The sequence below is a fragment of the Salvelinus alpinus genome, chromosome 13 (assembly GCF_045679555.1).
Source record: "Salvelinus alpinus chromosome 13, SLU_Salpinus.1, whole genome shotgun sequence".
Lineage (NCBI taxonomy): Eukaryota > Metazoa > Chordata > Actinopteri > Salmoniformes > Salmonidae > Salvelinus > Salvelinus alpinus.
Genome location: NC_092098.1, coordinates 29,764,274 through 29,786,287, shown reverse-complemented (window position 1 = coordinate 29,786,287; position 22,014 = coordinate 29,764,274). Strand labels below are relative to the sequence as shown.

Below are 22,014 nucleotides of genomic sequence, written 5' to 3'. Positions count from 1 at the left end.
ACACACTAGCTCTACCTGTTGGAGGAAATGGTGGAGGACACAGCAGTTCATGCTTGGTTTTATTCTGTGCTTCCTTGAAAATATCTCATACTAAATGACACTCATTCATCCTTTAAATTTATTGCATTTGGTATCCAAAATATTTTTGCCCAGTATAAAAAAAGTTTACAAAAAGTGAACATATATATTTCGATAGTTATAAAAAGGAATATACACTTATAAGTAGTTATTGCAACTGCTGAGGTAGCCCACTTACATTGCCTTCAGAAAGCATTCACACCCCTTGACTTTTTCCACATTTTAAAGTAACAAAGTGAGATTAAAACAGATTTAATAGTATTTTTTTTGTAAACGATCTACACAACATACTCTTGATTTTTCGCTCTCTCCACTTTGACATTAAACTTTTTTATTTAATGGAAACCCAGAGTCAATACATGCTAGAATCGCCTTTGGCAGCAATTACAGCGGTGAGACTTTCTGGGTAAGTCTCTAAGAGCTTTGCACACCTGGATTGTACAATATTTGCACATTCTTTTTTACAATTATTCTTCAAGCTCTGATAAATTGGTTGTTGATCATTGCTAAACAGACATTTTCAAGTCTTTCAATAGCTTTTCATGCCAATTTAAGTCAAAACTGTAACTAGGCCACTCAGGAACATTTAATGTTGTCTTGGTAAGCAACTCCAGTGTATATTTGTCCTTGTGTTTTAGGTAATTGTCCTGCTGAAAGGTGTCTGTTGGAAAGCAGACAACCAAATTTTCCTCTAGTATTTTGCCTGTGCTTAGCTCTATTCCATTTATTTTTATTTAAAAAAACTCCTTAGTCCTTGCTAATGACAAGCATACCAATAACATGATGCAGCCACCAACATGCTTGAACATATGAAGAGTGGTACTCAGTGATGTGTTGGATTTACCCCAAACATAGCACTTTTTGTATTCTGGACAAAAAGTAAATTTCTTTGCCACATTTCTTGCAGTATTACTTTAGTGCCTTATTACAAACAGGGTGCATGTTTTGGAATATTTTAAATCTGTACAGGCTTCCTTCTTTTCACTCTGTTATTTAGGTTCGTATTGTGGTGTAACTACAATGTTGTTTATCCATCCTCAGTTATTTCCTATCACAGTCATTAAACTCTAACTCTTTTAAAGTCACCATTGGCCTCATGGTGAAATCCCTGAGCGGTTTCCTTCCTCTACGGCAACTGCATTGGGAAGGGCGCCTGTAGCTTTGCAGTAATTGGGTGTATTGATTCACCATCCAAAGTGTAATTAATAACTGCACCATGCTCAAATGGATATTCAATGCCTGCTCTTTCTTTTTTACCCATTAACAATAGGTGCCCTTCTTTGCGAACTATTAGAAAACCTCCCTGGTCTTTGTGGTTGAATCTGTGCTTGAAATTCACTGCTCGACTGAGGGACCTTACAGATATTTCATGTTATACACTATTGTACAGAGTGAGTCCATGCAACTTATGTAACATATTAAGCACATGTTTACTCCTGAATTTATTTAGGCTTGCCATAACAAAAGGGTTGAATACTTATTGACTCAAGACATTTCAGCTTTTAATTTTTGGCATTATGGGTTATTGTGCATAGATCAGTGACACAATATCTCAATTTAATCCATTTGAAATTCAGGCTGTAACAGAATGTGGAAAAAGTCGAGGTGTGTACTTTCTGAAGGCACTTTAGCTCTAAACAAACCTGACTTTAATATTGCTTACACTTTCAATGATACATAGATAGAACCTTCCTGAAATTCACACTACACCCAGAAAATCATTACAGGAGACATGCCTGGGGTTCTGTATGTTTAGGGCTATTTAATTCAGGAGAACTACCGGTATTTGACTTCAATTTCGACCCATTCAAATTCGAACCATCTTGCTTGGGATCATCTGACTTAGGACACTCCAACTTGGCTCTCTTATTCACCATCATCAGCATTTGTGATCTATCCCTCCTCCAGTCACAGGTCTCCTCATAGGGACACATCCTGCACTTCCAGGCCTCCTCCACTTCCACTCCCTGGGGCACCCTCTCGCCCCTCCAGTAAGCCAGGTAGCCCCTGATCTTAGTCCTAAGCTGGGCTTCCTCAAACGCTACCTCCCTGGTCCCAATGAGCTTTCCGGAGCTCTGGTGGCTATACTCCAGGCGTAGCTTGTCGATAGCATGGAGGTTAGAACAGGTAAGGACGACCAGTAAGTGGTCCAGGAGCTCCCTGAACGTGACTGCCTGGAGGCCCAGTGACTGGGTGTGGGTCTGGAGGTCTGATCCAAGGACCTGATTAGGATCCAGCTGAAGGTTGTGGAGGAGATGGTCCCTCGTCGCAGAACCCTTTACCATGGAATCAAACAAGAGCTTGTACATACCCACCTGAGAGAGAGAGAGGCAGAGGTACAGGTCATAGAGAGAGAGAGAGAGATGGATCAAAGAAATAGATCATATAGGGGTCAGACTCCACAAGCCGAAATAAAGGAGACCAGAGAGAGAGGGCTCAGAGAGAGGTCAAAGCCAGATAGAGGTCAGAGAACACAGATAGAGAGACCAGAGAGAGAGAGGTTACAGAGAAATGTCAGAGACCAGAAAGTGAGGGGAGGCCTGAGAGAAAGATCAAAGAGGTCAGAGAGAAATATAAGAGTGTCTGACTGTCTGTAGTGTACCTGTAGAGAGTGTCCCTTGGTCTGGGCTGGGCGGGGCAGAGAGTTGTGACTGCGGGTCTTCAGTTCACTCAGGACCAGTTCCCCAGAGTCACTACGATACAGCTCATCAACCACACCCATGAAGAACATCCCTTCCAACACACCAAACACTGGGAACTCCCGCACAAGCTGGCCTGGGACACACACATGCATGCAACTCTGTGACAGCGGTCTCCTGTGGTAATGTTATTTTACATTTCCCTCTTCAGAGGGCTCAAGATTGGGCCGATTGTCAGGATTCAGGCATTCTGAAAAAACATGGATATGCAATGTAACCTAATCATCCCAAGCTTCATTCATCCCCCCCTCCTCTCCCCTGTAACTATTCCCCAGGTTGTTGCTGTAAATGAGAATGTGTTCCATCAACTTACCTGGTAAAATAAGGGTTCAATAAATACAAGTAATGTACCACCATACCTGCCTCTAAAGCTGGGACCATCTGTAGCATACTGATTAGCTTCAGAGCCTCCCTGTCCTCCCTGGTGACAGCAACCACAGTCACAACATTTGGTTTCACCTCCAGTTCTGGACACAGAGATACAAGGTCAGGACATGGGTTATAACTAGTTTCCCCCATAACATTTATATGGAAAGCAAAGATCAAGGATAGCATAAATCCCTGCAGATACATGTGTAGGTTACAAAATTACTAACATCAGCATTGGCTTATGAGGTGGGCCTAGTTTAGAATGGTTATGGTAATATAACCTTATTTTCTAATGCAGGGCAGGCACAACAGTCGTATGGGAAGAGATATGGAATCACAAGCGCAAAGTGCTGCTTACCTCTGACGAGATGAATACTGGCCCCAGTTGTCACTTCTGTCTTTTGCATCTCTAGCATCCTTACTTTAGGCTTAATGAACCCATAGGCCATTTTGATCTCACACCAAGACTGCTCACATAGCTGTGTAACGCTGAGGTGACGTTTAAGGAATCTCTCCATTGGGCTCTGGTTGGGGACAGACAAGGCAGCGTTCCGGTTCTTCACCCTCTCTAACAGGGGAGCGAGGTTAGGCCTGACACACACAGACACAATGCTTTGTTGCTTATCAAAAGCATAGGCCGACAGGGAGAATGTTGACTGTTTACTGGGATGAATTGTGTATGCTTGAATGGGTTTACCATTTTTTAATAAGGTAATCGATCCTCTTCTCTGTTGTTTCAAGGGACTGACCATCACCAACATTCCCACCGAGAGTCGGACTGGACCGGTCAGGAGGGCCTAGAGGTGGTCACATGAGAGATGTAGAAACTGCACCCTTGTGAAGTAAGAAGTGCTAAAAGGCCCAGTGCAGTCAAAATTCTGTTTTGTATCATATTGTACAACAGCTGATGAAACTAACACTGTGAAAGTTTGATTAAATGTGTTATTTCCTGATAGTTGCTGGTTGAAAATACAATCTTCACAGGAGCTTCTAATCAGCCTGTTTGCGTAAACGGGTGTTTCGGCTTGGCTGGTGACATCACCAGGCGGTAAATTGGTTAATAGACCAATAGAGTTCCATGTGACAGGCAATATGTATGTATTATGTATATTATGAGGGAGGAGTTGTTGCTGTGGGTAGGGCTGTTAATGTGACCGCATTACCACCACACCAGCTGTCACGTGACCGTTTAGTCATGGTAATTAGGCTTCTCCAAGCTCTGATGCTGCTGATGGTCATTGGTAGCCTACCAAACTTATAAACTGCCTGGTACTCAATACTCCCTTGTCTCTCGAATTACTCTTACATCAGCGCAAATGTAATCTAAAATCGAATCTAACACTTCATGAGAGCATGAGTTCACATTACACAACATTTCTATAGGCAATGCAACTGCGTGAGAAAACAGAATGATAGCCTCTATTAAAAAGAGGATCCCATCAGCTTTCTATAGGCTAGGCCTACTATATTTATTTCTCAACTTTCCTAATATTAAGCACATTGCTTATATTTACAACAGGAGTATAGTGTACCTGGCTAGCATGAAAATGAACCACGGGAAAAACGTCCTCCATTCGCTATTTAAGTGCAAAGGAGACATGTATTTTTTTCCACTGCTCCTGTATCGAGACAGGTGCATGATAATGGTCCATTCTAAATCAAAACAAATGTCACACATACATTACCAGTCAAACGTTTGGACACGCCTACTCATTCCAGGGTATTTAAAAAAACAACTATTTTCTACGTTGCAGAATAATAGTGAAGACATCAACATTATGAAATAACACACATGAAATCATGTAGTAAACAAAAAATATATTTCTATATTTGAGATTCTTCAAAGTAGCCACCCTTGATGACAGCTTTGCACACTCTTGGCATTCTCTCAACCAGCTCCATGAGGACTTCACCTGGAATGCTTTTCCAACAGGCTTGAAGGGGTTCCCACATAGGCTGAGCACGTGCTTTTTCTTCACTCTGCAGTCAAACTCATCCCAAACCATCTCAATTGGGTTGAGGTCGGGTGATTGTGTTAGCCAGGTCATCCGATGCAGCACTCCATCATTCTTCTTCTTGGTCAAATAGCCCTTACACAACCTGGAGGTGTGTTGGGTCATTGTCCTGTTGAAAAACAAATGATAGTGGGACTAAGCGCAAACCAGATGAGATGGCGTATCGCTGCAGAATGCTGTGGTAGCCATGCTGGTTAAGTGTGCCTTGAATTCTAAATAAATCACAGACAGTGTCACCAGCAAAGCACCCCCACACCACCTCCTCCATGCTTCACGGTGGAAACCACACATGCAGAGATCATCCATTCACCTACTCTGCATCTCACAAAGACACAGCAGTTGGATCCAAAAATCTCAAATTTGGACAAATCAGACCAAAGGACAGATTTCCACCAGTCTAATAATGTACATTGCTTGTGGTTCTTGGCTCAAGCAAGTCTCTTCTTCTTATTGGTGTCCTTTAGTAGTGCTTTCTTTGCAGCAATTCGACCATGAAGGCCTGATTCACGCAATCTCCAATAAACAGTTGGATGTTGAGATGTGTCTGTTACTTGAACTCTTTGAGGTGCGATCTGAGGTGCAGTTAATTGCAGATTTCTGAGGCTGGTAACTCTAATGAACTTATCCACTGCAGCAGAGGTAACTCTGGGTCTTCCTTTCATGTGGCGGTCCGTATGAGAGCCAGTTTCATGAAAGCGCTTGATGGTTTTTGCGACTGCACTTGAAGAAACTTTTAAAGTTGTTGAAATTTTCCAGATTGACTGACCTTCATGTATTAAGGTAATGATGGACTGTCATTTCTCTTTGCTTATTTGAGCTGTTCTAGCCATAATATGGACTTGGTCTTTAACCAAATAGGGCTATCATCTGTATACCACCCCTACTTTGTCACAACATAACTGATTGGCTCAAACGCATTAAGGAGGAAAGAAATTACACAAATTAACTTTTAACAAGGCACACCTGTTAATTGAAATGCATTCCAGCTGAAGCTGGTTGAGAGAATGCCAATAGTGTGCAAAGCTGTCATCAAGGCAAAGGGTGGCTACTTTGAAGAATCTCAAATATAACATTTAACATTTAACATTTAAGTCATTTAGCAGACGCTCTTATCCAGAGCGACTTACAAATTGGTGCATTCACCTTATGACATCCAGTGGAACGGCCACTTTACAATAGTGCATCTAAATCTTTTAAGGGGGGGGGAGTGAGAAGGATTACTTTATCCTATCCTAGGTATTCCTTAAAGAGGTGGGGTTTCAGGTGTCTCCGGAAGGTGGTGATTGACTCCGCTGTCCTGGCGTCGTGAGGGAGTTTGTTCCACCATTGGGGGGCCAGAGCAGCGAACAGTTTTGACTGGGCTGAGCGGGAACTGTACTTCCTCAGTGGTAGGGAGGCGAGCAGGCCAGAGGTGGATGAACGCAGTGCCCTTGTTTGGGTGTAGGGCCTGATCAGAGCCTGGAGGTACTGAGGTGCCGTTCCCCTCACAGCTCCGTAGGCAAGCACCATGGTCTTGTAGCGGATGCGAGCTTCAACTGGAAGCCAGTGGAGAGAGCGGAGGAGCGGGGTGACGTGAGAGAACTTGGGAAGGTTGAACACCAGACGGGCTGCGGCGTTCTGGATGAGTTGTAGGGGTTTAATGGCACAGGCAGGGAGCCCAGCCAACAGCGAGTTGCAGTAATCCAGACGGGAGATGACAAGTGCCTGGATTAGGACCTGCGCCGCTTCCTGTGTGAGGCAGGGTCGTACTCTGCGGATGTTGTAGAGCATGAACCTACAGGAACGGGCCACCGCCTTGATGTTGGTTGAGAACGACAGGGTGTTGTCCAGGATCACGCCAAGGTTCTTAGCGCTCTGGGAGGAGGACACAATGGAGTTGTCAACCGTGATGGCGAGATCATGGAACGGGCAGTCCTTCCCCGGGAGGAAGAGCAGCTCCGTCTTGCCGAGGTTCAGCTTGAGGTGGTGATCCGTCATCCACACTGATATGTCTGCCAGACATGCAGAGATGCGATTCGCCACCTGGTCATCAGAAGGGGGAAAGGAGAAGATTAGTTGTGTGTCGTCTGCATAGCAATGATAGGAGAGACCATGTGAGGTTATGACAGAGCCAAGTGACTTGGTGTATAGCGAGAATAGGAGAGGGCCTAGAACAGAGCCCTGGGGGACACCAGTGGTGAGAGCACGTGGTGAGGAGACAGATTCTCGCCACGCCACCTGGTAGGAGCGACCTGTCAGGTAGGACGCAATCCAAGCGTGGGCCGCGCCGGAGATGCCCAACTCGGAGAGGGTGGAGAGGAGGATCTGATGGTTCACAGTATCGAAGGCAGCCGATAGGTCTAGAAGGATGAGAGCAGAGGAGAGAGAGTTAGCTTTAGCAGTGCGGAGCGCCTCCGTGATACAGAGAAGAGCAGTCTCAGTTGAATGACTAGTCTTGAAACCTGACTGATTTGGATCAAGAAGGTCATTCTGAGAGAGATAGCGGGAGAGCTGGCCAAGGACGGCACGTTCAAGAGTTTTGGAGAGAAAAGAAAGAAGGGATACTGGTCTGTAGTTGTTGACATCGGAGGGATCGAGTGTAGGTTTTTTCAGAAGGGGTGCAACTCTCGCTCTCTTGAAGACGGAAGGGACGTAGCCAGCGGTCAGGGATGAGTTGATGAGCGAGGTGAGGTAAGGGAGAAGGTCTCCGGAAATGGTCTGGAGAAGAGAGGAGGGGATAGGGTCAAGCGGGCAGGTTGTTGGGCGGCCGGCCGTCACAAGACGCGAGATTTCATCTGGAGAGAGAGGGGAGAAAGAGGTCAGAGCACAGGGTGGGGCAGTGTGAGCAGAACCAGCGGTGTCGTTTGACTTAGCAAACGAGGATCGGATGTCGTCGACCTTCTTTTCAAAATGGTTGACGAAGTCATCTGCAGAGAGGGAGGAGGGGGGGGAGGGGGAGGAGGATTCAGGAGGGAGGAGAAGGTGGCAAAGAGCTTCCTGGGGTTAGAGGCAGATGCTTGGAATTTAGAGTGGTAGAAAGTGGCTTTAGCAGCAGAGACAGAAGAGGAAAATGTAGAGAGGAGGGAGTGAAAGGATGCCAGGTCCGCAGGGAGGCGAGTTTTCCTCCATTTCCGCTCGGCTGCCCGGAGCCCTGTTCTGTGAGCTCGCAATGAGTCGTCGAGCCACGGAGCGGGAGGGGAGGACCGAGCCGGCCTGGAGGATAGGGGACATAGAGAGTCAAAGGATGCAGAAAGGGAGGAGAGGAGGGTTGAGGAGGCAGAATCAGGAGATAGGTTGGAGAAGGTTTGAGCAGAGGGAAGAGATGATAGGATGGAAGAGGAGAGGGTAGCGGGGGAGAGAGAGCGAAGGTTGGGACGGCGCGATACCATCCGAGTAGGGGCAGTGTGGGAAGTGTTGGATGAGAGCGAGAGGGAAAAGGATACAAGGTAGTGGTCGGAGACTTGGAGGGGAGTTGCAGTGAGGTTAGTGGAAGAACAGCATCTAGTAAAGATGAGGTCGAGCGTATTGCCTGCCTTGTGAGTAGGGGGGGAAGGTGAGAGGGTGAGGTCAAAAGAGGAGAGGAGTGGAAAGAGGGAGGCAGAGAGGAATGAGTCAAAGGTAGACGTGGGGAGGTTAAAGTCGCCCAGAACTGTGAGAGGTGAGCCGTCCTCAGGAAAGGAGCTAATCAAGGCATCGAGCTCATTGATGAACTCTCCGAGGGAACCTGGAGGGCGATAAATGGTAAGGATGTTAAGCTTGAAAGGGCTGGTAACTGTGACAGCATGGAATTCAAAGGAGGCGATAGACAGATGGGTAAGGGGAGAAAGAGAGAATGACCACTTGGGAGAGATGAGGATCCCGGTGCCACCGACCCCGCTGACCAGAAGCTCTCGGGGTGTGCGAGAACACGTGGGCGGACGAAGAGAGAGCAGTAGGAGTAGCAGTGTTATCTGTGGTGATCCATGTTTCCGTCAGTGCCAGGAAGTCGAGGGACTGGAGGGAGGCATAGGCTGAGATGAACTCTGCCTTGTTGGCCGCAGATCGGCAGTTCCAGAGGCTACCGGAGACCTGGAACTCCACGTGGGTCGTGCGCGCTGGGACCACCAGATTAGGGTGGCCGATGCCACGCGGTGTGGAGCGTTTGTATGGTCTGTGCAGAGAGGAGAGAACAGGGATCGACAGACACATAGTTGACAGGCTACAGAAGAGACTACGCTAATGCAAAGGAGATTGGAGTGGCAAGTGGACTACGCGTCTCGAATGTTCAGAAAGTTAAGCTTACGTAGCAAGAATCTTATTGACTAAAATGATTAAGATGATACAGTACTGCTGAAGTAGGCTAGCTGGCAGTGGCTGCGTTGTTGACTTTGTAGGCTAGCTGGCAGTTGTTGACTTTGTAGGCTAGCTGGCAGTGGCTGCGTTGTTGACACTACACTAATCAAGTCGTTCCGTTGAGTGTAATAGTATCTACAGTGCTGCTATTCGGGGGCTAGCTGGCTAGCTAGCAGTGTTGATTACGTTACGTTGCGTTAAGAGAACGACAATAGCTGGCTAGCTAACCTAGAAAATCGCTCTAGACTACACAATTATCTTTGATACAAAGACGGCTATGTAGCTAGCTATGTAGCTAGCTAGCTATCACATTTAAATGTATGTAGCTAGCTAAGAAGAAATTGCTAAGATTAGACAAATTAAACCGTTGTACTATAATGAAATGTAATGAAATGTAATGAAATGTAATGAAAAGTTATACTACCTGCGGACCAAAGTGCTGCTATTCGGTAGACGGTGGACGTTTGCTAGCTGGCTAGCTGCTGCGGACCAAAGTGCGTGCATAATCGCATTTGTGGTCACTTTGGAGAATGCATTCCAGGTGACAACCTCATGAAGCTGGTTGAGAGAATGCCAAGAGTGGCAACCAATCTGTCCAATTAGCTGATTCGCTTTCCATACACCCACTCGCCTATACTCTGGTTGCCATATTAGGCTGCAGCTACCATACTTGGTCTTTTACACCAGTGTTTCCCAACCCTGGTCCTCGAGTCCCCCCAACAATACACATTTATTTTTATTTTTAAATTTTACCCCCTTTTCTCCCCAATTTCGTGGTATCCAATTGTTAGTAATTACTATCTTGTCTCATCGCTACAACTCCCGTACGGGCTCGGGAGAGACGAAGGTCGAAAGCCATGCGTCCTCCGAAACACAACCCAACCAAGCCGCACTGCTTCTTGCTCCAACCCGAAAGCCAGGCACACCAATGTGTCGGAGGAAACACCGTGCACCTGGCTACCTTGGTTAGCGCGCACTGCGCCCGGCCCGCCACAGGAGTCGCTGGTGCGCGATGAGACAAGGATATCCCTACCGGGAAACCCTCCCTAACCCGGACGACGCTAGGCCAATTGTGCGTCGCCCCACGGACCTCCCGGTCGCGGCCGGCTGCGACAGAGCCTGGGCGCGAACCCAGAGTCTCTGGTGGCGCAGCTAGCGCTGCGATGCAGTGTCCTAGACCACTGCGCCACCCGGGAGGCCACATTTTTATTTTAACCCTGGACAAGCACTCCTGATTCAACTTGTCAACTAATCATCTAGCCCTCAATGAGTTGTTTGTCAAGGGCTACAACGCAACTGTGTACTGTTGGGTGTAGTCGAGGACCAGGTTTGGGAAACACTGTTTTACAGTTCCAAACCTCTGCCAATAACGGCTAGTTTTAGGTTTTCCCCCTCCCCACTCAGACCACTGCCAGATAGTCCCAGCAAAAATCTTGAGAAATATATATTTTTTTGCTAAAAAGTAAATGTCAATTTTAATTAAAATATTACAGTAAGGTACTTTATTGTTACCCAGAAATGATTTGAGATTGATTGATATAAAACGGCTACATTGGGCCTTTAATTACAGGATCAGTGCCCCCCCCCCCACGGCACAGTTGAGCTAATGTAGGCTAATGTGATTAACATGAGGTTGTAAGTAACAAGAAAATTTCCCAAGACATATACATAATATGGGCAGAAAGCTTCAATTCTTGTTAATCTAACTGCACTGTCCAATTTACAGTAGCTTTTACAGTGAAAGAAAACATGCTATTGTTATAGGAGAGTGCACAATTATGAACTGAAATGTATTAATAAACCATTTGGGCTGTCTTGACACAACATTTCGAACAGAAATGCAATGGTTCATTGAATCAGTCTAAAACTTTGCACATACACTGCTGCCATCTAGTGTCAAATCTAAATTGCACCTAACCTGGAATATTACATTTTGGCCTTCCTCTTGGATTTCAAAGATGGAACAAAAAAAACATGTTTTTACCAAATCTAATGTGTTATTCTCCTACATTAATTTCCCATTTCCACAAACTTAAGTGTTTCCTTTCAAATGGTATCAAGAATATGCATGTCCTTGCTTCAGGTCCTGAGCTATAGGAAGTTAGATTTGGGTATGTCTTCAGGCAAAAATGGGAAAAAGGGTCTGATCCTTAAGAGGTTTTAAGGAAAGCAATACATTGTTATAGCAAAAACAGTATTTCCCAGTACACAGTGTTTACCCAGCAACGAAACAGGGCTATGGTTACATGCCACCATCCCGCTAAGAACAATAGCCCTTTCTGAGAGCCAGTTTGCATTTCAATAGCAGTGTCTAAGAAGAGGGTTGCAGTTCCTGTCCCTCAATGGGAAAAAAACTATTTGGCAGTGTTCTGCCCATCACCTGGGCAGGTATCAGTGGTTAGTAATGCCTTGTCTCTCAATATCAATATACAATGCGATTGGTGTCCAGTCAACCATTAAAATGTCAGTATCAAACAAGACTAAAGAAAAAAAATAACAGTTTGAAATGTCCTTACAAAAATATTACAGGAACAGGAACCCTATCAAGGTGTGTATCAATTTAACCTTTTTGTTTTTCGAAAATTATTTCTCGCTGATATGAAAGATGAGGTCCTTATGCACAAAGTGACGTGTCTTAATATTTAGCTTGAGCATCACTATGGAGCCAGACAGCTTTCAAAAGATTGAACGTACGTATCGTATGAAAAGCCATGCATGAAACGTGAAACTTAATCTGTGAACATACACACACCGTGTTAAGATTACAGACTAACATTTTAGGCTTGAACAAATCTTGTGTTGCAATTCTGATTTACAATAATTCCTTTCAGAGTTTTGGCAGTTTCATCTCACCAACAAACAAAAAAACGTACACCAAACGGCCTGTGAGGAGTGCTACGCGAATAAGCATAACACAGTATAAAAACCCGGAAGTCAGGAAAACAGGAAAGACGTATCCTGCACGTTTTCAAGTTAAGTCTCCTATCACTTCTCAGTTGAGATTACTTCCCATTTAGGTCGCTAATGTAATGGATTTGTTTGCAAGTGTAAGTCTAGATAGCACTAGCTGTATTATGCCTACAACAGTGAAGTTTCTGTCCGCTAGGTGTAACTCCACAGCATGGGCATATTTCTGGGTGACGTGGACATCCCCATGTACGCACCTTATCAAAATATGACTAATTCAATATTGCACCATCTCATGCTCTGGGCTCTGTCTGCAATCAATACCAGTAGTATAAACTAGGCATAATGAAACAGAAGAATAATAGATGTTTGGTGAATCTATGAATTACAGTGGGGCAAAAAAGTATTTAGTCAGCCACCAATTGTGCAAGTTCTCCCACTTAAAAAGATGAGAGAGGCCTGTAATTTTCATCATAGGTACACTTCAACTATGACAGACAAAATGAGAAAAAAAAATCCAGAAAATCACATTGTAGGATTTTAAATGAATTTATTAGCAAATTATGGTGGAAAATAAGTATTTGGTCAATAACAAAAGTTTCTTAATACTTTGTTATATACCCTTTGTTGGCAATGACAGAGGTCAAACGTTTTCTGTAAGTCTTCACAAGGTTTACACACACTGTTGTTGGTATTTTGGCACATTCCTCCATGCAGATCTCCTCTAGAGCAGTGATGTTTTGGGGCTGTTGCTGGGCAACACGGACTTTCAACTCCCTCCAAAGATTTTCTATGGGGTTGAGATCTGGAGACTGGCTAGGCCACTCCAGGACCTTGAAATGCTTCTTACGAAGCCACTCCTTTGTTGCCCGGGCGGTGTGTTTGGGATCATTGTCATGCTGAAAGACCCAGCCACGTTTCATCTTCAATACCCTTGCTGATGGTAGGCTTTGTTACTTTGGTCCCAGCTCTCTGCAGGTCATTCACTAGGTCCCCCCGTGTGGTTCTGGGATTTTTGCTCACCATTCTTGTGATCATTTTGACCCCACGGGTTGAGATCTTGCGTGGAGCCCCAGATCGAGGGAGATTATCAGTGGTCTTGTATGTCTTCCATTTCCTAATAATTGCTCCCACAGTTGATTTCTTCAAACCAAGCTGCTTACCTATTGCAGATTCAGTCTTTCCAGCCTGGTGCAGGTCTACAATTTTGTTTCTGGTGTCCTTTGACAGCTCTTTGGTCTTGGCCATAGTGGAGTTTGGAGTGTGACTGTTTGAGGTTGTGGACAGGTGTCTTTTATACTGATAACAAGTTCAAACAGGTGCCATTAATACAGGTAACGAGTGGAGGACAGAGGAGCCTCTTAAAGAAGAAGTTACAGCTCTGTGAGAGCCAGAAATCTTGCTTGTTTGTAGGTGACCAAATACTTATTTTCCACCATAATTTGCAAATAAATTCATAAAAAAATGTGATTTTCTGGATTTTTCCCCCTCATTTTGTCTGTCATAGTTGAAGTGTACCTATGATGAAAATTACAGGCCTCTCTCATCTTTTTAAGTGGGAGAACTTGTACAATTGGTGGCTGACTAAATACTTTTTTGCCCCACTGTATGTATGACCACTGGCTGGAGTCTTTGACACTCAATATATATTTTTGAAATGTATTTCATCACTCAATCTTGCCAAAGCATATTCTGTAGGTGGGGTTAATATGAATTTAAAATAATTGGACATGATTTATATGAATCGGGTCATGAACATATGGACTTTGAAATGAACAAGGGAGAGGTTAAACGTAGGCCAAGCCTGGCATAAGCTTATTCCCCACACTCCACAATAACTCTGTTGCAGTGGTCTTAGGTAGTCTGCGTATAGGCTATTTCCGCCATAGTCATTATACCGTACCCTAATGTAGGCCTATTTGCCTACTAGCCAAATGAAGTGCAGAACATGCATGCAACTCATCATTCCAACATATGAACATTTAATTAATCCATTCAGTTCAGTATGCCATCCATTCTGTAATTCATCTGGGTTGCAATAGGAACTAAATCAAAGACAATAGAAATCCATGTGTGTATTCAAAATGATCTAAATTCAAGTTCTTTAGCCTATAACTTTAATGATTCAATGTTTAATTCAGGCCTATCCAAATAAAAAAAGGCCTTCAACTTGTAGGCAGGCATTACAATTTAGGCTATCATTTTGGGTCCTGGTGTCTTGTGGAATAATTTTATAACTCTATTTGTGTTTATAGGCCTCCCCTTAAATATAGCCTCTAAATACATTTTAAACAAAATAGTTGAAAAAGCACATGCAGTGGCTGATAGGGAAAACAAATCTGGCAATAAGAATAGGCTATAGATAGTTTTGACCATTTGGGACCCCTTGGCTATTTAGCTCAGGACAGGTTATAGCCAAGACTAAATTAAAATAAATGTTTGTCTCATTTATTGATATGGATATAGCCTCTGTGTTGTGGGGTTGTGCAACGCAAATGGCAATAACAAGCCTACATACAGAATGGAATTCTTAAATACAACAGTCAAAATGCCTAATATAAGGCCTACAGTCTGTGTTCCCAAATACTGGAAAATGTATGATTCATTAGGCTACATGATCACCAAAGTAGCCCCACGCGGCTTTAAAAATATATTCTAAAATTATATGGACATTAAATAACAGCATGGCATATTTAGATATTTGAATAAGCCTAAATAATTGACTTTCCATTTTGCAGCTCAGGCGGTTATTCAAGACAAGGCTCTTCTGTGTCTTTATAGTATTATTCTCACACGAGTAATTTGCTTAATGCCCAAGCCTACACTACGCTGTCTACTGGTAAAATGTCGTTATCAAGTGCCGTTCTAAAAGAAGCTATAGACTTTTATTTTGGAAATGAAACCGGAAGCTGCAAAGCAAATAACATCTGGCCTAGAGTTGTTTGATTGACTAGCTAACTTCGACTTGCTACGTTCGGTTCATGTCCTTTGCAGATGCCACATTCCTGACAAAAGTTTGTACAAATATTTTAAAAATTGTAACAGAGTAAAGGGAGATGTAAAGTAAGAATTTAACGTGTAAATGTTCAGGTAGTGGTTAGAGCGTTGGACTAGTAACCAAAAGGTTGCAAGATCGAATCCCCAAGCTGACAAGGTAAAAATCTGTCGTTCTGTCCCTGAACAAGGCAGTTAACCCACTGTTCCTAGACGTCATTGAAAATAAGAATTTGTTCCTAACTGACTTGCCTAGTTAATAAAGGAAGGTAATTGTTTCATTTTTTAAATAATTCATAGTCGTAACATATGTTTACAGATCTAATTTAATGGTTGTGTTTCACGCATGGCTTGTCTTATGATCCTAACAATTTACATATAGATTTTCTTAGATCCTAACGATATGTACATTCAACCTTCTGGCAGCTATCTGGCTCCATAGTCGGGCTCTTTAACAAAACTTCCCCATACTGAAAACGCCTTGGTCCAATGACTTATGAGTATTGGAACTGAGAACCATGATCAAGGGTTTACTCACCGAGATGCTCTGACTGTACATCGAGTAATTCTGCATCGCTTATGTCACCCCAGTCGTCCGATGGATCCGTTGACGTTATGTTGGAATTCATTGCAAAATTATTCCTGTAAAGGCGACCGCGTGCGTCCTCTTCGTCTTCGGTGGGGTTTATCGGCGGTTAGCATCCAACGTAATGGTGCATTACCTCCACTTACTGTACTGGAGTGTGGGCCAGAGACAGGGATAAACTAAACCCTACCTGCCTGCACCGTTGCTCCAATGAAATATATATAAAATTCTACTCAATATACTATTTAAACGAATTTCCTGTATCCCCCTCTCCCTCATACTAGAACGCAGTCTTGCTCTGTGCCTCTCGCACTGTAGCAATACATGCGCAACGGTTTCAGTTTCCTGGTAATAGGAAAGTGTGATAATCACATTTAAGGTCTTATTAGCCTCCTCTCTTCTGTCCCTTCCTGCCGTCCTCCCTGACTTTCCTCAGTACTTCAAATAAATGCCTCCCTTTAGAATCTCTATTCCACTGTTCCTGCCATCTCTGCACCATCACTGTCCATATCAGGCTTTTTGCCTATGACGACATTTTGTGACGTTTTTGTTCGTTTCGGACTTCGTCGGTGATTGGTCAACAGTAGGGACTCTTCAATAAAGTCTGTTGTCATTCAACGGGAATCGAGTTTTCATGCAATTGTTTTCATTGACAAATACTGCACCAAACATTAATTAGATGTAAAATTGCGCGACTAAGATCTCCTCTGAAAAAACGTCAATTTGTGACGTTATCTTAGATTAATCTAGTCTATTTTGAGTACGTATATACTTACACGAGCATGCTCGGGCTCGAAGGTCGAGGGTTCGAGACCTGCTCCCTGCTGTTTCATTACATTGGTGTCAGAAGTGATCGGACCTTTCATCCTCGACGGTGCGTGTGCTTGGCCAGTGAGCGCGTTCCTGTAAGAGTCGTAAGCTAGCGCGAGAATACGTCAAACTGTATACGTAAACGGCTTGACAGTGCTGCATATTATTTTGCGCAAAACACTGTTAGTGTGTTAGAAGCGTCATTGTGCACAATAGTATTATAACGACCCTGGGTTTGTAAGCGCGGAAATCGACTCTGCCGCACGAGAATTCTTTTGCGGCACAGTCGATAGCGCGCCGGACCTCGGGCTCGAAGGTCGAGGGTTCGAGACCTGCTCCCTGCTGTTTCATTACAGCACGCATCATCTGGATATGTATGCAACAAAAGTTTAACATTCACCTTCTGCTACCATTTCTGTCAAGTCGTCTATGCATAGTTTGAGGCATACGTTCGATAAATCCAACCTATGCACCACACCTAACATGCTGCAAGGCGCTTCATTGGAAATGAATGTAATTCTGGTGTACCAAAATGCAATGATGCTGTCGGTGTGATCTAAGCGTAATGAGAGTTTAGAAACTGAGAACTCAAGGTCCCTCAGCAGACTCACCGACAGTGGATTTGATATTGTATTTTGCTAATTACAGTTTGGGGGAATTACAGTTTGGGTCTGTGTGGACAGTCTGACAGTGAGGATATTAAACCACTCGATGAACACGGCTTCCAGGTGGTTTTATCTAAGTTCACCTCACTGACCCACAGGTCCATGTTATTGCCTCAAGCTGGAGAAGAAACAGTCTCGTGGCTGCCACCACAACCCAGAGCAAGCAGAAAAGATCGCTGTGCAGTGAGATTTTCCAAAAGACAGTCAAGCTTTATTTAGCGACGGTCTCATGAGCAGTTATTTGTGAGGGCTCATGGCAACAGCAACATGTATGAGCCTATGTATAAAAGCAGAACGGCATATCATAAAATCCTTGGTGTCTCCGACCGCCACGTAAGCTTAGTTCAAGACTACTTACTACAAGCAGTCTTTCATCTACCACCCAGACAAGAACTGCAGGCAGTGAGGTGGCTACGAGCTGCTTCTCGGTACCCCCTGTATATAGCCTCACTATTGTTATTTTACTGCTACTGTTTAATTATTTGTTACTTTTATTTTCTATTTTTTACTGAACTTTTTTTCTTAACTTCTTAGAGCTTGTAAGTAAGCATTTCACTGTAAGGTCTACTACACCTGTTGTGATCGGCGCATGTGACAAATACAATTTGATTTGAGCAAGATGAAGGAGATGGCTGTTGGTCATCATGGCAGTGTCTATTCTGATCAACTTGAAACAGGGAGGAAATGGATTTAGCAAAATGACACTAAAGAAGCATAGGAGGTAATTCTATTCACCCAACATATAGGATTCCCATGGGAAGACTGAATGCAATGATATTGGATGATTGGGACCTTACTTAATACACCTGTTGATTGGTTTCCACTTCCTTTCTTGCTGGATCCAGGTGTGCTAATGAAAGCTGCTTAACCTAAGAATATAGAGGTGAAAGGTTAATGATACTGTAATAGGTGCTGATAGGGATTACTGGTGCATTAGGTTGAGATGTTCCACCATCACAAGACCGCAGTGTACCATGTGTGTTTCTTATTGTTCACTAGAAAATATTTACTTTGTTCAAATGGAAATTGTCTAATGTAGGAATTGGTGCAGTGAAGAACAGAAGCATACGTGTTGGCCTATATTGCAGTAAAAAAAAAGTTTTATTCAATCACGTTTAATTTTTTTAACTAACTTGTTTTTGTCGCACTGCTTTGCTTTATCTTGGCCAGGTCGCAGTTGTAAATGAGAACTTGTTCTCAACTGGCCTACCTGGTTAAATAATGGAGAAATATTTTTATTTATTTTGAAACACGGCAACATTTACAGTTGAAGTTGGAAGTTTACATACATCTTAGCCAAATACATTTAAACTCAGTTTTTCACAATTCCTGACATTTAACCCTAGTAAAAATTCCCTGTCTTAGGTCAGTTAGGATCACCACTTTATTTTAAGAATGTGAAATGTCAGAATAATAGTTGAGAGAATGATTTCTTTCAGCTTTTATTTCTTTTATCACATTCCAAGTGGGTCAGAAGTTTACATACACTCAATTTGTATTTGGTAGCATTGCCTTTAAATTGTTTAACTTTGGTCCAATGTTTTGGGTAGCCTTCCACAAGCTTCCCACAATAAGTTGGGTGAATTTTGGCCCATTCCTCCTGACAGAGCTGGTGTCAGGTTTGTGGGATCCTTGCTCGCACACGCTTTCTCAGTTCTGCCCACACATTTTCTATAGGATTGGGGTCAGGGCTTTGTGATGGCCACTCCAATACCTTGACTTTGTTGTCCTTAAGCCATTTTGCCACAACTTTGGAAGTATGCTTGGGGTCATTGTCCATTTGGAAGACCCATTTGCGACCAAGCTTTAACTTCCTGACTGATGTCTTGATGTTGCTTCAATATATCCACATAATTTTCCTCCTCATGATGCCATCTATTTTGTGAAGTGCACCAGTCCCTCCTGCAGCAAAGCACCCCCACAACATGATGCTGCCACCCCTGTGCTTCACGGTTGGGATGGTGTTCATTAGCTTGCAAGTCTCCCCCTTTTTCCTCCAAACATGACAATGGTCAAAATGGCCAAACAGTTCTATTGGCTAAACAGTTCTAATGGCCAAACAGTTCTATCTAATTTGCTCAAAGGAAGTCAATTAGCCTATCAGAAGCTTCTAAAGCCATGACATAATTTTCTGGAATTTTCCAAGCTGTTTAAAGGCACTGTCAACTTAGTGCATGTAAACTTCTGACCCACTGGAATTGTGATACAGTGAATTATCAGTGAAATAATCTGTCTGTAAACCATTGTTGAAAAAATGACTTGTGTCATGCACAAAGTAGATGTCCTAACCGACTTGCCAAAACTATAGTTTGTTAACAAGAAATTTGTGGAGTGGTTGAAAAACGAGTTTTAATAACTCCAACCTATGTGTATGCAAACTGACGACTTCAACTGTATATGTGACCAATCAACTCTCCCAGTCATGTGAAATCCATAGATTAGGGCCTAATGAATTCATTATATGAACTGTATGTAGCGTTTATATTTATATACTCTGCAGGACTGGCCCAGAGTCAGATTGGAGGGGCCCCTGGGTTTGGGCTGGTGTTGGGGCCTGGAATTCTGCTTCAATGGGCTGCCCTCCATCAGAGACCAGGGAAAGGTTGGAGGGCCTAGTTGATTAGATTAATATGTAGGTAGCAGGCAGATCTAACGGCCCCCTCCCACCAGGACAGCAGTCTTCTTCTGGTTTAGCTCGGCACATTCCAAAAGCACTCCCAATAATCCTGAGTACAGAACTGAGAGACAGAGAGAGTTCCTCCTCACATAATCCTGCTACAAGTCCTCATTAATGCATTTGGCTGGTGAAATCTGTGGATAGAGAAGGTCAGAAGAGATGAGGGAGCTGAGTTGTATTTGAGGCTACCCTCATTATTTCATAGTGGATACTCTGGTGTGCCGTTATGGAAACAACTCCAGTTTACATCCCTTCCTACCTGATTTGATGGCCTATCCTAAAAACATGTGACATGACCTCCCTGTCTCATGTGGGAGACTAACATGATACTCATTAATACCCTACAAGAGACTGACTGCAATCAATACAAGACGTTGTACAGGTCCGATATCACTTTCAATTAATAGGTTTTTGTTCAATTTAAAAGGCTGCCTTTTTGGGAGAAGCAAATTGCAAGTACACCTTATCTGGTTCCTCCAATGACCATTTAGCTTTGAACAGAGAAAAAACAAAATGATAGGAAAGGCGATAGGAGGTCCAAGTAGGAGGGAGGCCAAAGCAGGACTACTGCTTAACCCTGCTGTTATACTAAAATTTGAGAACTGACTTTCTCCAGAAAGAAAATGACCTCTTTGCTATTTCGCATTGTATTCGATGTAGGTCCAAGTCTGAAATTGTACGCATGCTGTGTTCTCTTGTCTGCAGCCTAGCAGATAAGGTTCCAAAATGTGACAGGGCTCAGAAGATTATTCCTGAGGTTTCTCTCAGGCACAATGGCAGACGGTTATCACCTAGCACTGAGTAGCCATCCTTTGAAATAGGGGCTTAGAAGGAGAGAAAGACAGATAACACCTTATCTTAAAACGATACATAAATATTAAAGAAGAGGTCCAATTGATGTTATCAGTGCCGGGGTTAGACGATCAGCCTGGGTAGCTGCCCGCCTCACAGTGAATCAACGTCACTAATGATTGCACTTTTATGCCCAGCATAGGGAGATTTCAACCTAATTATCTTATAATGACTGTGCCTGTCATGACAAGTTAGTCATTCTTTTTGTGAAAATAGTGACAAATGCAAGTGAAGGGCCCTATAATTTCCCACTGTTACTTCCATCCTTGCACAAAACGACAGCTACCACTGGATGTCTGTGTTAGCAGTTTTATTGTCATCCTGGCAGAGATACAGTAATTCACAGGATATGTGTGGTGTCACTGCAGTATGATGAGTCTGGAGATTTCCCTGTTTTTCAAGGACAAATGATGCTTTTGAATAGGAGGTAGAGCTGCAGTCTGACATATTTTATGTAATTTAAATTTATGATTTCAAATCAAATTGACCGTTTTTGATTGGGTTCATTCCCCCAACACATAGCCCAGTGGCTGATTGGACACTGCTTCAGTAGCTACATCTCTTCATTAACTGAAACTTGAAAACATCTGTAGAGACAGCTGGATGTGTGTGTGTGCCATATTGTCACAGCAAACATCTGTCATCATGAGCCTGAGGTATGAGTTGGGTTTTATCTGCTTCTATGCAGTGGTGGGAAAAGTACCCAATTGTCATAGAGTAAGATCAAATGAATTAAGGATGACCAGGGATGTTCTCTTGAGAAGTAGGTGAATGGGACCATTTTCTTGTCCTGCTTAACATTCAAAGTGTAACGAGTACTTTTGGATGTCAGGGAAAATGCATGGAGTAAAAATAGCATTATTTTCTTTAGGAATGTAGTGAAGTAAAAGTTTTAAAATAAATAGTAAAGTACAGATACTTAAAAAAAACTACTTAAGAAGCACTATAAAGTATTTTTACTTAAGTATTTTACACCACTGCTTCTATGCTGGTTCCTACAGTGCATTTGTAAAGTATTCAGACCCCTTCACTTTTCCACATTACAGCCTTA

General features: G+C 43.3%; 1 protein-coding gene across 2 annotated transcripts; it reads right to left on the bottom strand.

Moving 5' to 3' along the window:
* Positions 1-95: 95 nt before the first annotated feature.
* Positions 96-16,842, bottom strand: LOC139538067 (exonuclease V-like). Of its 2 annotated transcripts, none has more exons than XM_071340023.1 (6): positions 16,736-16,842; positions 3,844-3,943; positions 3,505-3,737; positions 3,137-3,244; positions 2,681-2,853; positions 96-2,393 (listed from the first exon to the last, which is right to left on the bottom strand). In XM_071340023.1, exons 3-6 carry the CDS (start codon positions 3,662-3,664, stop codon positions 1,800-1,802), a joined length of 1,035 nt encoding a protein of 344 aa, XP_071196124.1. In that variant the 5' UTR covers positions 3,665-3,737; positions 3,844-3,943; positions 16,736-16,842; the 3' UTR covers positions 96-1,799. The 2 variants fall into 2 exon arrangements, with proteins under 2 accessions (XP_071196124.1, XP_071196123.1); XM_071340022.1 differs by lacking the exon at positions 16,736-16,842 and adding an exon at positions 15,912-16,673.
* Positions 16,843-22,014: the final 5,172 nt, after the last annotated feature.

Excerpts from the sequence above, each read along its gene's own strand:
- LOC139538067 (XM_071340022.1), bottom strand. The coding sequence starts at position 16,002 with ATGAATTCCAACATAACGTCAACGGATCCATCGGACGACTGGGGTGAC. Across the intron at positions 3,738-3,843 it reads GATTACCTTATTAAAAAATG|GCCTAACCTCGCTCCCCTGT; the intron begins GTAAACCCATTC and ends TGTGTGTGTCAG. Across the intron at positions 2,394-2,680 it reads CCAAGGGACACTCTCTACAG|GTGGGTATGTACAAGCTCTT; the intron begins GTACACTACAGA and ends TCTCTCTCTCAG.